The following is a 15,952-nucleotide window of genomic DNA, read 5'->3' as shown; positions in this document are numbered from 1 at the left end:
ATATATATATAAAGGAAAAAGAAAAAAACAAAAACAAAAGATACAAACACACAAACAAACAAACAAAAAACCATATTTCAGGTGCAGCTTCATTCAGTGTTCCAACCTAGTTACATTACATTTAGGTATTATTGTGCTGTGCATTTTTGAGTTTTTGTATCTAGTCCTGTTGCACAGTCTGTATCCCTTCAGCTCCAATTACCCATTATCTTACCCTGTTTCTAACTCCTGCTGGTTTCTGTTACCAATGATATATTCCAAGCTGATTCTCGAATGTCGGTTCACATCAGTGGGACCTTACAGTATTTGTCCTTTAGTTTTGGGCTAGACTCACTCAGAATAATGTTCTCTAGGTCCATCCATGTTATTACATGCTTCATAAGTTTAGTCTGTCTTAAAGCTGCATAATATTCCATCGTAGGTATACGCCACAGTTTGTTTAGCCACTCGTCTGTTGATGAACATTTTGGCTGTTTCCATCTCTTTGCAATTGTAGATAATGCTGCTATAAACACTGGTGTGCAAATGTCCGTCTGTGTCTTTGCCCTTAAGTCCTTTGAGTAGATACCTAGCTGTGGTATTGCTGGGTCGTAATCCATTCTGCCATTCTATGTCTTTTGATTGGGAAATTCAGTCCATTAACTTTTAGTATTATTACTGTTTGGATAATATTTTCCTCTACCATTTTGGCTTTTGTATTATATATATCATATCTGATTTTCCTTCTTTCTACACTTTACTCCATACCTCTCTCTTCTGTCATTTCGTATCTGACTCTAGTGCTCCCTTTAGTATTTCTTGCAGAGCTAGTCTCTTGGTCACAAATTCTCTCAGTGACTTTTTGTCTATAAATGTTTTAATTTCTCCTTCATTTTTGAAGGACAATTTTGCTGGATATAGGAGTCTTGGTTGGCAGTTTTTCTCTTTTAGTAATTTAAATATATCATCCCACTGTCTTCTAGCTTCCATGGTTTCTGCTGAGAAATCTACACATAGTCTTATTGGGTTCCCCTTGTATGTGACAGATCGTTTTTCTCTTGCTGCTTTCAAGATCCTCTCTTTCTCTTTGACCTCTGACATTCTAACTAGTAAGTGTCTTGGAGAACGCCTATTTGGGTCTATTCTCTTTGGGGTGCGCTGCACTTCTTGGATCTGCAAATTTAGGTCTTTCATAAGAGTTGGGAAATTTTCAGTGATAATTTCTTCCATTAGGTTTTCTCCTCCTTTTCCCTTCTCTTCTCCTTCTGGGACACCCACAACACGTATATTTGTGCGCTTCATATTGTCATTCTGTTCCCTGATCCCCTGCTCAAGTTTTTCCATTCTTTTCCCTATAGTTTCTGTTTCTTTTTGGAATTCAGATGTTCCATCCTCCAGTTCACTAATTGTAGCTTCTGTCTCTTTAGATCTACCATTGTAGGTATCCATTGTTTTTTCCATTTTTTCTTCTTTGTCCTTCACTCCCATAAGTTCTGTGATTTGTTTTTTCAGATTTTCTATTTCTTCTTTTTGTTCAGCCCATGTCTTCTTCATGTCCTCCCTCAATTTATTGATTTGGTTTTTGAAGAGTTTTTCCATTTCTGTTCGTATATTCAGCATTAGTTGTCTCAGCTCCTGTATCTCATTTGAACTATTGGTTTGTTCCTTTGACTGGGCCATATCTTCAATTTTCCGAGCGTCATCCATTATTTTCTGCTGGTGTCTGTGCATTTGATCAGATTTCCCTGGGTGTGGGACCCAGCTGGTTGAAAGGTTTTTCTGTGAAATCTCTGGGCTCTGTTTTTCTTTTCCTGCCCAGTAGGTGGCGCTCGTGGCGCTCGTCTGTCTGCACGGCAGTCGGCCCAGGAAATCGCGCGTGGAGGGGGGGTCGCTGGCCGCCGCGGCTTGGGAGAGTGCCGGTCCTAATTGCCCAGCTGGCCTGAAACGCCAAGCGTGACGGGAGGGCCCCGCTATCCAACGTTCCCAGTCAGACCGGGTAGCCACGTGCGTGGAGGGGACCCCAGTCGCCAGCAGCCCCGGCCGGGAAAACGCGCGCCCCTCGAGTATCTCACCGCAGCAGATTCTCCCTGCCCGTTCAGCTGTTCCAGAATGGGGTACGCTGTCTTTTTAGTCTCTGTCATGACTCCGGGAGCTGTTTCGTATTGTTTCTGTTTCTTTAGTTGCTTTTCTGGAGGAGGAACTAAGACCCGCGCGTCTTACTAAGCCGCCATCTTCTTCGGAAGTCTCCCTCTCTCTGAATCTCTTGGCTTTCTCTCTTGTCATTCTCTTTTATAGGACTCCAGTAAACTAATCGAGACCCATCCAAATGGGTGGAGACATGTCATTACCTAATCCAGTTTAACAACCACTCTTGATTAAATCACACCTCCAGGGAGATGATTTGATTACAGTTTCAGACATGCAGTACTGCATAGGGATTGGAAGAAAGGGCTGGATTTATAAAATGGGATTAAGAGTAAAGCATGGCTTTTCTAGGGTATACATCCTTTCAAATCAGCCCAAGAAATATTGTAACCATCTTTGAGAAAAATAATCTGTACTCTCTGCCCTCCAGCCAAAATTCAAATCCTTTCCACCTGAAAAATATGTTCACTCCTCCCCAAGACTCCTAAAGTCTCACCCCATATAGCATTAGCTCCAAATCAAGGATCTTGTCCTCTTAATCAAGTCCAGAGTGAATGAGGCTCCTCAGGTGCAGGTCCTCATGTACAGCTCCTTGGGTATCTTTCCTCTTGACCTGAAGACCTGTAAGCTAAAGAAGCAAATTACCTGACCCCAATACACCCAACATAAGCGGGACACATCTAGCATTACTGCTATATTTCCAATTGATTTTCTTTTAGGCAATATTCACAGCTTTAAGAGCATGATTTTTAATAGTTACCTGGGTCTTGTTTCCTCTTGTGGTAGCAGGGTGCATTCCGGATCCCAGTCTGCTATCTGAAATCCTGCCTTCTGAAAGATTTCTTTGGCTCCTAGTCACCAGTCTGATCTAATCTAGTCCTCTATTCATGAGTATTTAGATATGTGTGCATCTCCTTTTCCTTTAGGCATCTGTCCAACATCAGGGAAGCTTCCTCTTCCTCTTGCTCAATCTGCTTGTTTTTGTGAGCAAACTACTCTCCCTCTCAGTTTCTTCACACGGCAAGGCTGAAGTATACAGTAAAAGTCAGTCGTACAAGCTAAATATTACTAATACCTGTGGTTTGTCAACTGCTATGACAGATACCATACCATGGGTTGGCTTAAACAGACTCATAGTTTCAGAGGCTAGATGGCTGGTTTATTAGAGTTCTGGTGTCTTCTCGCTGGCAATGCTTGGGGCAGTTTGGCTGTATCTGTTTCCCATCACATGGCAATGTCCTCTTCTTTCTCGTTTGGATTCCTGCTGACTCCCTAGTTCTCCCTGTGGTACTCTCTACTCCTGGATTCCAGTTTCTTCTCTTTATAAAGCCTCCAGTACTCTGGATTAAGGTCCACCCTGCTTCAGTTGGCCACATCTTAACTAAAAGTAACATCTTCAGGAAGCCCTTTCTACAATGGTTCACACCCATAGGAATGTGGATTAAGATTAAGAACCTGTGTGAATTGAGGAAAGTAATTCAATCTATACAGTCTGCCCTCTGAAGCCCAAAATGACATGTCCTTCCCACGTGCAAAATACATTCATTCTATCACGATATTCCAAAAGTGTTAAGTCAATTCAGACTTCTTAAGTCTGAAGTCTCATCAAAATTGGTTATGGATGTGGTTTGTCCTGGGACAAAATTGCTCTCTGTGGACCTGTGAAACCTAGAAAAATAAGTAATCTGCTTCCCAACCTACAATTGTGGAGCAGGTATAGAATCAATATTCCTTTCCAGATGGTAGAAATTAGAAGGAAAATAAAGGCCACAGTTCCCAAAGAAATCCAAGACCCAACTGGGCAAACTCCAAGATTTCCATTTAAGAGTCTCTGTGGATGATGCTTTGCTCTCTGGGTCTGCTGGAGCATCAGCCCCATCCTCTCTAAACATTGGAGTAGCAGCCGAACTCTTCCTGAACATTGGGAAGGAAGGCCTGAGCCCCCCGCCCCAAGCACCAAGGCAGATGGCCTCTTCCCTCCAGGTGCAGGGGTGGACCTTCCCTTCCCACACATTCTTTCCCGCCCACTCTCTTGGCCCGAGGAGATCTCTTTGTTTCAGACCTCTGTTTCCATGGGTCTGCTCTTGAAATCATTCTTTCTTCAGTTCTTCCCATCACTTTCCCTTTCGCTCCAGACTGGCAGTGCTTCTGTTCATACAGAATTCTAAAAAAAAAAAAAAATTGTCAATTTTCCATGCAGTTCAAGGAGGTCCAAACCATTGACAAAAGGATTTTACACAGATCCTTCCTAGACAAAAAAAATATGTATTTGCCCTCTTGGCTTCCTTGGAGAAGATTGACTGAATACATGTTCAGCTTACACCCTCTTTAGCATCTGGTTTTTTAGCCACTCACTCTTGGGGCTAATTCCCTTCCCAGAGTAGAGAGGGCACTGATAGAGCTGCTTCTGGCTCTAGTTTCGGAGTAGATTGTCTGGACGGCTGACAATGTTCCAAATCATCAATTGCTGGTTCTTTTGTACTTTAAACTCAGTTCTCAGTTTATCCCTTTCCTCTCTCATTTTACTATAAGCAACAAGGAGAAACCACATCATACCTTCTACATAGCTTGGAAATCTCCTGAGATTTCCAAGTTCATCACTTACTAGTTCTGCTTTCCATCTGACATTAGAACACACTTTTGCCAAGTTCTCTGCCACTTTATAGCATGGATCACCTAGAAAGGTGTATCCAATAACACATTCATCACTTCCTTCTAAAGCCTCACTAGAAGTAATTTTAATGGGCATCCAGGGAGAAAAAGCCAGTATCATCTGGATTCAGGTTTCTCCATGGCAACTTGCAGTACGACAATGCAATGAATTGATATCTACACAATCCTGAGAGAGAAAACAAAACATGAACCTAAAAATTTTATGTTCACCTAAGCTGTTGTTCATTTAATAATGGAAATACAGAGACATCATCAAATATATATATAGCTCAAAAGAACACTTCTTGAAAAAAAACCAGTAGATGAAATCCATTCAATCAAATATGAATCAGAAATGGGAAAGTGACGGTATGAAAACACTGGTGACCATTAAGCCAATTTAAATATAAATTCTTATGCAATAACAGTAAATAATTGAAAATGAAACAAAGACATTTTGTTTCAAAGACATTTCAAATGTATGAAATCTCATACATTTTTTTATGGAACTCTAAATATGTCCAATGTTTGCTAATAGCAATAAATAAATAAGTATATATCTATCTCTACCCTTTGACTCAGTACTTCTAGATACTTGTCATACAGAGATAATCCAAGGAGTGAACCATGATATATGCACAATGATTTTTACTATGGTAGTGTTTACATAAATGACAGTAATAATGATGACAAGGATGAGCAAACACAAGCAGGAGGGAAAAAGAGCCCTAAAACCTATCAATGAATATGGAGGTATAAATAAACTATGCACATTTCTACTATAAAATAGCACAAATAAAGTAATGATATTTTCTGAAGAATTCCTGAGGACTGACACATACATGATAGAAACGGTTGCAGCTGTCCAAGGGACATAATTAAGTTGGTCTAGAATCGGTACTCAAATGTCTCTGAAGTTCACCTTTTACTAAATGGAAGATTTTGAGCAAGTTATTGGTTTTTCGGAACCGATTTTCTCCAAGTACAATGAGGACAAATTGTACTGAAGTTTTTGATTGTTCTGAGGATGACATCAGCTAATACACACGCGTGCTTGAAGGGCACCTGTGAAATGTCTGCCAGGGACACACCATGCATGCCCTAGCTCCATCTGGTCAAGTTGCTCCTCTGAAAATGCGACACGCCACCCACAGGGCAAAAACCCGTGTTTATAAGGTCTTACATAATGTCCTCTACAGAAAAGCTTTGGCGGGCTCTGAGATTTTGGCTCACATCATGTTCTAAAAAGTACATAGTCATGCTGTGAAAACTCAGCTGCCTGCAGAAGACTGGTCCCTAAAGCCAAAGAGAAAACGCAGGCCAGAATTAAGCCACATTTCTGAAATGCATGGTCTTCTTTGGGTTTCATGGTTTCTCTTTGACAGAAGAATGGTTACAAGAAACATTTCCCTATTCTCTTAATTCTAAGGAAGACATCAAGGTAAATGAGATGCTAGATGACAACTGCCCTACAGCTTCCATTGCTGGAGAAATGGTACAGAGATGCAAACCGTGGTGAAGTGAAGAGGGCAAAGCGCCGTCTAAAGGCTCAAGCCAATTGTCACCATGTAGGACTATAAGACCAATGGAACAAGTTTTCTGATATTTTAAAGAGAAGTTAAAATTTTGATTTTGAAGGGAAAGCTCCCAATTTTAAAATTCAAACCATTTAATTTTTGTGAAAATATTGTTTTGCCAACAAATACAGACATATATGAGGTGAATATGTTCCATGGTTATCCACAGCTAAAATGTCCAATCTAATCACTCCCTTCTCTACTTTACTAGTTTCACTCCCTCCTCTGGCCTCTCCCACATGGATGTACTCCAGGACTCAATCCTTACTTACTGTTGTTCAGGCGTCTCATTTTTTACTGCTTCTTTTCAGATCTAATGACTTTAAATTTTGTTCCTATTGGGATGACTAACAAATCTTTTTTTTTTTTTAATATTTTTATTGTATACCTTAACAAACAAACGTAAAAACATTCTATACATGGTGTACAAATCAATGGCTCACAATATCATCACATAGATGTATATTCAACACCATGATAATTTTTTTGAACATTTGCATCTGTCCAGCAAAAAAACTAAAATAGCAAAAACAAAGAACTTATGCATACCATAATCGTACCCTCCCTCTTATTGACCACTAGTATTTCAATCTACTCAATTTCTTTTAACCTCTGTCCCCCTTATTATTTGTTTATTTTCTATCAGTATTTTTCACTCATATGTCCACACCATAGAGAAAAGGGGCATCAGACACAAGGTTTTCACAATCACACAGTCACATTGTGAAAGCTATATCGTTATACAATCATCTTCAGGAAACATGGCTACTGGAACACAGTCATGTACAGTTTCAAGTATTTCCCTCTAGCCACTCTGATACACCTTAAACTATAAAGGAGATATCTATATAATGCATAAGAGTTACCTCCAGGATAACTTCTCGACTCTGTTTGAAATCTCTCAGTCATTGACACTTTATTTTGTCTCATTTCTCTCTTCCCCGTTTTGGTCAAGAAGATTTTCTCAATCCCTTAACGCGGAGTCCCAGCTCATCCCAGAATTTCTGTCCCACGTTGCAAAGGAGGTTCACATCCCTGGGATGACTAGCGAATCTTATTCCATTCTTGAATTCTCTTCTTTTACGTGTGGACATCTCTCTCCTACTATCCTATTATAACCTCCAACCCATCATCTACCCCCTTGGATTTTGGCCTTTCTTTCTTTCTGCAGTGGGCTATCATTCTCACAGTAACCCAGACGTTTTTTTCCATTTGAAAAAAAATATTTTTTAATATCAAAACCATGTTTTAATTAAAATAAAAAAACACAACAACATACAAACACAAACATTCTTAACATATGAACACACCATACTCGTTGTACAATCATTGGCTCGGAATATCATCACATAACTGTGTATTCATCACCATAATCATTTCTTAGGACATCTGCATCGCTCCAGAAAAAGAAATAAAGAGAAAAAAGAAAAAACTCCTACATACCATATCCCTTCCCCCTTCCTCTCATTGACCACTAGTATTTCCATTTACCCAATATATTTTAATTTTTGTTCCCCTATTTTTTTCTATACCCCTTACCACTCCCTTTCATTGATCACCAGTATTTCAATCTTCTCAATTTATTTTAACATTTGTTTCCCCAATTATTTATTTATTTTTAATCCATATGTTTTACTCATCTTCCCATAAGGTAGACAAAAGAAGTGTCAGACACAGGTTTTCACAATCACACAGTCACATTGTGAAAGTTATATCATTATTCAATCATCATCAAGAAACATGGCTACTGGAACACAGCTCTACAGTTTCAGGCCAGACTTGTTTTTGATTCATAATCTTCTCTTCCTACAGTCAGTCAACCTTCAAGTACTTCTTAATGCTCTTTTAATCCATTTCCCCCTTTCCAGAGCCTCATCATCCCACAGACTTTACCAACTCAAAAGTTTGTTCTAGGTTGGTGCAATGGTGGCTCAGTGGCAGAGTTCGCCTGCCATGCCGGACCTGGATTCAATTCTTGGTGCCTGCCCATGCAAAAAAAAAAAAAGGAAGAAAACATTTATTCTAGATCCAAAGTTATTTTATCTAACATTCAAAATAATTATATGTAGTTAAGTATTACGAAGCAGTTATTTACATTTTACAGATGGGAAAATTGAGGCTCAGAAATTTAGTGACTGGTCCAAGTGGTACAACAGCTCAACATAAGAAGTCAAGACTCTTAGTTCTCCTCCACCCCTTATTTCAGTATTCAACACAGCCTCTCCTCTCCTAATGGTAATAATTTTACGTCTCTTTGTCCAGATACCCTGATTTTTTCTACTCTTGCGCCATACAAACAGCAGATGGTAAGGATATAATGGGCACCTTTTAGAGAAGTGCAGCAATGATGGCTGAGAGCTCTGGAGTTTTTGTAAAAATATTTGGTAATCAATAGCCAATCATTTCTTGATTATTTGAATCAAGGAGAAATAGGTGATTAAACAAAACAGGGCAGTCGAAATGTGAAGGGGATTCCACAAGGCTGTTGACTAGTGATCAACAATAATTCTGGGAATGATGGTAGCCAGAAGTTAACGGAAGAAGCTAACATTTGTGTATTATCTTCTAAAAGCAAGATGCAAGGCCCTTTACATATGTTGTATCTCATTTGAGTCTCACAATCACTCTGAGAGACAGTGAGGGCTTTATCTCTGTATTACAGATGAGAACACAGAGGCTCAGAGAAGGAAGTGACTTGCCCAGTTGTTAATAACGGATGAAGCCAGAATTGAATTCTAGAACTGCATGGCTATGAAACCTATGTCTCTCCACTACACGGTCCTGAATATTTAGCCCATGCATTTGGAGGGTAAAGATAGAGGCATTTATTAATATGTTTTATTTTAAACTCATCCCCACAAATATAAGCATAATTTCTTGGGCCAATGGACTTTCTCATTTTCATGTGGTGTAAAAATTAAGGTGAATCTTGGTAGTAAAGAAAGCTGCTATTTGTGTGGGATTCTTTCTGATGGAATCAAACAACACATGAAAGCTTTCTGTAAATTATTAAATATAGAACTTATGATTTGAGCAGTTATTAGGTTTAGAATTAACATTAAGAAGGAATTTCCCCCCATTTCTTATCATTTTCAGTATTTTTGCTTTGACTGAATTGGAAACAGCACCCAAAAAGATTTTTTCCCTCATATTCACCAAGCAGGGGAACTAAAAACACCCAATAAGTGATGATGAACTTTGAATGATAAGTGTTTCTAAAATTCCCAGCTCTACCTCTAACACTTCCCCGGCCATTTCTTCTAACAGCTTTATTTGTTTTCACTTACTATCCTCTCTTTCCCAAACCTCAGGCATGGTGTATCCCCATCAGTGAGTGTCTTGTGTCCTTGTGGAGATAGTGGAAAGAAGCATCAGAGGCTTTATCTACAGTGTCCATAATGAGAAGTTGACCCCAAATAGCGTGACATTTTTACTCTCAAATGCATCAAACTGCTCAAACCCATTGTTTGGTTTGCTAAAGCTGCCATAATGCCATATACCAGAAATGGAACGACTTTTTTTTAAGGAAATTTATGATGTTACAAGTTTACAATTGTAGGGCCATGAAAATGTCCACATTAAAGCACCAACAAGAGGTCACTGTCACTCAAGAAAGGCTGATGCCATCCAGAACACCTCTGGCAGTTAAGTAGTCATGTGGCTGGCATCTGCTGGTCCCTTGCTCCTGGACTCTGTTGCCTTCTGCTTCTGTTTCCTTTGGGCTCCTCTCTCGGTTTCTCTGGGGCTGGATTTAATCTCTTGTCTTTCCCTGGCTCTCTCCAGGATTTGACTTGCTTAGCATCTCATGGGAAGGCACATAGTGACGTCTCCTGGGCTCTGCTCATGTCTCAGCATCTGTACTCTCTGTTGGCGCTCCAAGCATCTCCAACATCCAGGTCTCTGAAGCAATCTTTCTCCAAGCATCTGTATCTGTGCTTTCTCAAAAATGCTTCCCCCTTTAAAGGACTCTAGTAAACTAATTAAGCCCACGTTCAACGGTTGGAATCACATCTCCATCTAATCAAAGGGCCACACCACAACTGGGTGTGTCACATCCCCATGGAAACAATCCAATCAAAGTTTCCCATCCTAAACAATAAATCTGGCTCCCCAAGATTGGATCAGGATTAAAACACGGCTTTTCTGGGCTACATAATAGTTTCAAAACTGCACACCCATCATCCCTGCTATTATATACCCGTGTCATTCTTACATGCTCATGTACTCAACAGTCTGCAACTGGGTTCCTATGCTGTGCATATGTTGAAGTATTATAATTCAAGCTGTTATTTTTCTTTCAGTTGCAGGCATTTAAAAATGTTTTATCCTAGGCTGTATAAGTTCCACTGCTCCTTAAATCCTAAGTGTGCATTTTCTCTAAAAAGGTAACCCTTATGTGAATATTTTGGTGGAGGGACTTATTTTCTCTGCCCTAAACTCAGATTTAAAAATCAAGGGGGTGGGTATTTTTTTGTTAATATTTATTGATCTCTTCTTAGGAACTAAATGCTATACTAAGCAATTGACATACATTTTTTCTCATTTAAGGTTCATGACAACCCCCTGAGGTAGATACCATTATTATCTTTATTTCACAGATGAGGACAGATGAGTGGAAGTAACTTACCCCAAGTCACTCAGTGAGTGAGCAGCAGAACTAGGACTTGATTCCAATCCTGAGTGGTTCTAAAGCTCAAGTTAATAACTGCTACACTCTCCTGCCTTAAAGTGAGTGCATAATTAAAATTACCTGGAGTCTGGAATTTTCTTAAGAAGTAGTTTGTACTCTTTAATGTCATCATTAGGCTTGCGTCCTTACCGTTTCCATAGGCTAGCACTACGAGCTGACTTACTACTTGGTTGTAAGAACAGGTGCATTTTGCAGAAACCAGGGAGGCACCGTTAGATAAAGGGTACCAACAGGCTGATGGCCACAGCTGTAAACTCTCCTTAGAGTTACTTCCCTCGAGTGTGGCACAGCTTTTCAGTGCTGCTGAGTATCCTCCTTTATCAATAGACTGCTCTCTAGCTTTTATTTTTTATCTTTTTTCCCATCTTATACCCCTGTCATTAAAAAAAAAAAGTATTCACCTCAAATCAAGAATCTCTTCAATTTAATGTATCCTGAAGTATTTTGAGGAAAAGTACACATTTGGGGTACAAAAAAGGACATTTAGGCAGCAGAAGTGTTATAAATATACATGCTATATAAATTTGACAACGAAGGAAATTTGACCACAAAATTCCTTGGCTACCTATGGAAGTGATTTCCTTTTAGGAAGTCATCATGTAATAGCCTGCTCTGTGTGTTTGGAGCTGGGTTAGTGGTAAGATACGTCAATCTTTTGGTAATGATTTAAAATCTAGAGGCTGTTGCTATTGGGGCAATAGAGATACCTCTTTTAAAAAAAATGTTATTGTGATAACATATATACAACATAAAATTTCCCATTTTAACTACTTTCAAGTACTTTTCCATCACCCCAAACAGAAACTGCACTCATCATTAGCTCTCCATTCCACCCACCATCCCCTATCCTTGGTAACCTGCAATGTACTTTCTGTATCTATGAATTTTCATATTCTAATTAATTCATATCAGTGAAACCATACAATAGCTGTTGTTTCGTGTCTGGCTTATTTTACTCACCATGATGCTACCTCTTCTTTTTAATTGGAAATTTGTGCCTTAGACAAGATGTCCATTCTCTTCCCTGAATCATCCCTTATCAAGTAAAAATATTAGAAGGCAAACAAAAACTGCTGCTTTCAATGAATACACTATGGTTTTCAATTCTTGGATCAAATACCAGTGTAAAAAGACTTTTAGTTCCATAATTTCTGAATTTACAAATAGTGAAACATCAAGTATTACATCAAAAAGAGGTGAACTTAAAAAAAAGTCTTTCATTTGTTTTGAACAAAAGAAGTATTAAAACGATCAAAATGAGCAAGATGCGAGGGCAAAAGCATAAACTCTGGAATTTGATGGCTAGATTGGATTTCAATTCTGTCATTTACAGATTATGCAATCTGGGACAAGTTCCTTAAAATCTCCAAGCTTCAGGTTCTTCACCTATAAAATAGTGCTTATGTTATGCAGTTGTTATGTGATAAAATGAGGTAATGCCTATAAATTGCTCAGCACAGAGCTGGTCAGACTGTAAGAGTTCAGTAAACAAAAAGCTATGGAAATCTTATAACTTGCTGGAGAGTTTAAGATGCAGCTTAAATATTTGTTGATAAAACTAGATTAGAGGTTTCCTCCAGACTTTCTCACCACCAGCTCCCTTACTGTCTGCTTCCTTACAGTGACATAATTCTTTGGTGAGAATGAGTAAGCGTTAGGCACAAGTGATATATTTCTGTTGATCTCAGGGTTTTTTTTTTCATTATGAATGAATGACAAAGAAATAAAATCAGCAGGGCATACTTTAGCCCTGTCAGGTGAGTTACAAAAGGCCCCTTACTTTGACTACTTCGTTTGCTGTCAGGTGTTAAATGTTTCCGATGTTTTGTGGTTTGAAGACAGCATAAGCTAGAAACTGGGAAGGGTACGGTACTGGCCCATCACTGCTGTGATTCAGAGTGTTTTGTCTGTTGTTCAATAGCAATTCTGTTACACATGTGCTGTGCAATCATCATCATCCTAATAATCGTAGCTAATATTTATTGAGTGCTTATTATGTGCCAGGCATCATTATAAGCACTTCACCCATATTAACTCATTTAATCCTCACAATGGCATGAGGAGGCACGATTATTATTTGCATTTTACAGCAGTGAAAGGCCCAAATGATTAAGGAACTTGACCAAGTTCACATAGCTTCAAATCTTTGATCAGTCTATCTCTTCCTACTTCCTTTGAATTATCAGTAACTTTTATGCTGATTCTTAGAGAATACTTTATCAATTTACTCAAGGTCTCCGTGCAGGGCCTTTCCCCCTGGCGCTGTGAAGGGCATGTTTCATAAGCAACCTGAGTTTAGAGGCTTGCCTGGTAGAAGAAGGAGCCCTCAGGCCAGGGATGCTTCAGTGTGAGAGTTGGGGACCCTCCGAGATCTCTAAAAGAGCTTGTCATGGTTTATAAGGCTAAGACAACTGGGCTCGAGTTAGAATGCTATGCTAATTGATTTCTGTGGCTTTTAATTAATTTCAGAGCCAGAAATGGATGCGTTTTTTTTCAGGAATGGTTAAAGTTCAGGGATTGGGGATGGGAGGGAGGGGGAACAGAGATTGCCAGACATCAGCTTCAGATCCTCTGTGGAATGAGACAAGAGTCAAAAGCAAAAACAAATGAATAAAGGAATCTGCAAGGGTGCCTTCCCCTTCTCCATAACCTGAACTGACCAATAGCAGGACAGGTCTTAAAGGGTCCTGTTCTCAGTGTCTCCCAGAGTCCCAGAGACAGTTCCCTTCTGGGTAACTTTTACTGGGAGCAAAGCCTGTTGTCAACAGGAGAGGCTTTATTTGGAATCAACCTTTATGTAGGTCAGTCGATTGAACGTGGATGTCAGGTCATGCTGTCAGGGACGCATGGGGGTGGGTAGAATATCCTTTCCACTAGAGACTGAGACACATACACAGAAAGGAGCTGCCTTGGCCCCTGTGGCAGATAAAGGACTTGCATTTAGTATAAAGTGCTTTCCTGAGTGCTGGAGCGTCGTGCAATGCTTAAGAAAAGTGCCTTGTGGGCTCTCCTGGAGGTCTCTCCCTGGGGTTCATCTCTCGAAGGAGACCTTGCCAATGAAGCATCAGGAGGGAGAAACCGGGGGTGATGCTGTGCCGTGAGGGGGTCACAAATGATAACGTGGCCTTTCCAAAGGCTGTGAGCATGCAGGGAGGATAAAACAGCCATACTACAAGTGGTAGTGGAGCTGGGGGGGGGGTGGGCGGGAGGGAGGGGGCAGAGCGGAGGCCAGGGTGGCATTAGGTCAAACGTGACCCCGTGAAAAGCAGGAGGCGCCCCTAAAGGCAGAGCCGGCGGGGTCAGGCCCAGGACGGCGCCTTTCATCCGGCACCTACGCGAAGGCGGCCACGTAGGCCCCAGCGAACACACCCCAAGTCCTAGTCACCAGGAGATAACATACAGGGAGCTGGCGATCAGAAGACCCCGGGAGAAGCGGGGTCATCTGTGACCCCCATCCCCACCCCGCACCAACCCCACCCCCTGACTGCTTGCGGGGGGGGGGGTGCCTGTGAGGACTGAAATCCAGACACGCTCCCCTTTTCTTCGAAACTCCTCTCCCTGCCCAGTTCTGCCCTGGGAGGAGGATCAGACATTGGTCTGTGGCCACCTGCCAAGTCCGGCCCTGGAGCGAAGGGAGGAGAAAGGGGCCACCCGCGACGACAGAAGGTCCCTTGAGACACCGCCGCCACTCCTTTAGACTCTGGACGTGCAGAGGCCGGGGGCGCCGCGCCTCCGCCTTATAAAAAGCTCCCGGGGAAGGCTGGTAGCCGAGCCCGGGAGGCGGGTCCCAGGCTGCGATCGCGTCAGGGGCGGCCCGCGCCGCGCCCCCCATCCGTCGGCGGCCCCGGACGCGCAGCCGTGCACCCGGCGCGGAGGGTCGGCGCGTCCCCAGGGCGGCACCGGGCGCTCGGTGGGTGCCCTGGGCGCCGCCCGCGCGCTGCCACGCGGCGATGGGCCGCTATTCGGGCAAGACGTGCCGGCTCCTCTTCCTGCTGGTGCTCACCGCCGCCTTCTTCGTGGCGGAGCTGATCTCGGGCTACCTGGGCAATTCCATCGCCCTGCTGTCGGACTCCTTCAACATGCTCTCGGACACCATCTCGCTGTGCGTGGGGCTGGGCGCGGGCTGCGTGGCCCGGCGCCCCACCGGGGGCCTCCGGGCGACCTACGGCTACGCCCGCGCCGAGGTGGTGGGCGCGCTGAGCAACGCCGTCTTCCTCGCCGCGCTGTGCTTCACCATCTTCGTGGAGGCCGTGCAGCGCCTGGCCCGGCCCGAGCCCATCGATGACCCCGGGCTGGTGCTCGTCGTCGGCGCCCTGGGGCTGGCGGTCAACGTGGTGGGGCTGCTCATCTTTCAGGACTGCGCCACCTGCTTCGCCTGCTGCAGCCCCGGCCGCCGCCGCCGCCGCCGCAGCCAGCAGCCGGGACCCCCGGGCGCCGAGGGCACACAGCTGGCCGCGACCCGGACAGCCCCCGGCCCGGGCTCGGCGGCGACCCTGCGGGCTGCCCCCGCCGCGAGGAAGGAGGAGAAGGGGGCGGCGGCGCTCTCAAATGTAGCAGGTGCCTTTCGGCTGCATCCTCCAGACCCTTTGGCCCGGGTCCCCTCCCGCCCCGGCCTTTCCTTCCAGCCCACGCCCTCTTTCCGCCTCGATTCTGCTGTTCTTTGTGTGTGTGTGTGTTTGATTTGTTTTTTCTTTCCTTTTCTAATCCGTTTCCTGCGCAGTCCCCCTTTACTTCTCTTCTGCTAGTTTAATCCACTCCCTCTATGATCTCTCTCTCTCTTTTTTTTCCTTCTCCTGGATCTTCAGGTCCCCTTTGCCTCCCCCAGCCCCCACCCCAATACCTCTGCAGAGGTGTATTGATTTTCTTGGAAATCGGTCATTACTGGGTAACAGGTAGCACTCCCCCTTTC

The 15,952-nt window shown here is 42.7% G+C and overlaps 1 protein-coding gene across 2 annotated transcripts in view; it reads left to right on the top strand.

The window, feature by feature from the left end:
* The window catches only part of SLC30A10 (solute carrier family 30 member 10), a 45,304-nt gene that overhangs the window by 16,482 nt on the left and 12,870 nt on the right, over window positions 1-15,952 (top strand). The window contains exon 1 of one of the 2 annotated variants that reach the window (XM_077157870.1): window positions 14,994-15,600. The exons of the other annotated variant lie outside the window; for it this stretch is intronic. Within the exon in view, the coding sequence (XP_077013985.1) occupies window positions 14,994-15,600 (607 nt within the window). Of the gene's footprint in view, window positions 1-14,993; window positions 15,601-15,952 lie in introns of those variants that run through there. 2 annotated transcript variants of the gene reach the window in all.

The sequence above is a fragment of the Tamandua tetradactyla genome, chromosome 4 (genome assembly GCF_023851605.1).
Source record: "Tamandua tetradactyla isolate mTamTet1 chromosome 4, mTamTet1.pri, whole genome shotgun sequence".
Taxonomy (NCBI): domain Eukaryota; kingdom Metazoa; phylum Chordata; class Mammalia; order Pilosa; family Myrmecophagidae; genus Tamandua; species Tamandua tetradactyla.
The sequence above is the reverse complement of the archived record's forward strand: the minus strand, read 5'-3'. Positions and strand labels throughout refer to the sequence as shown.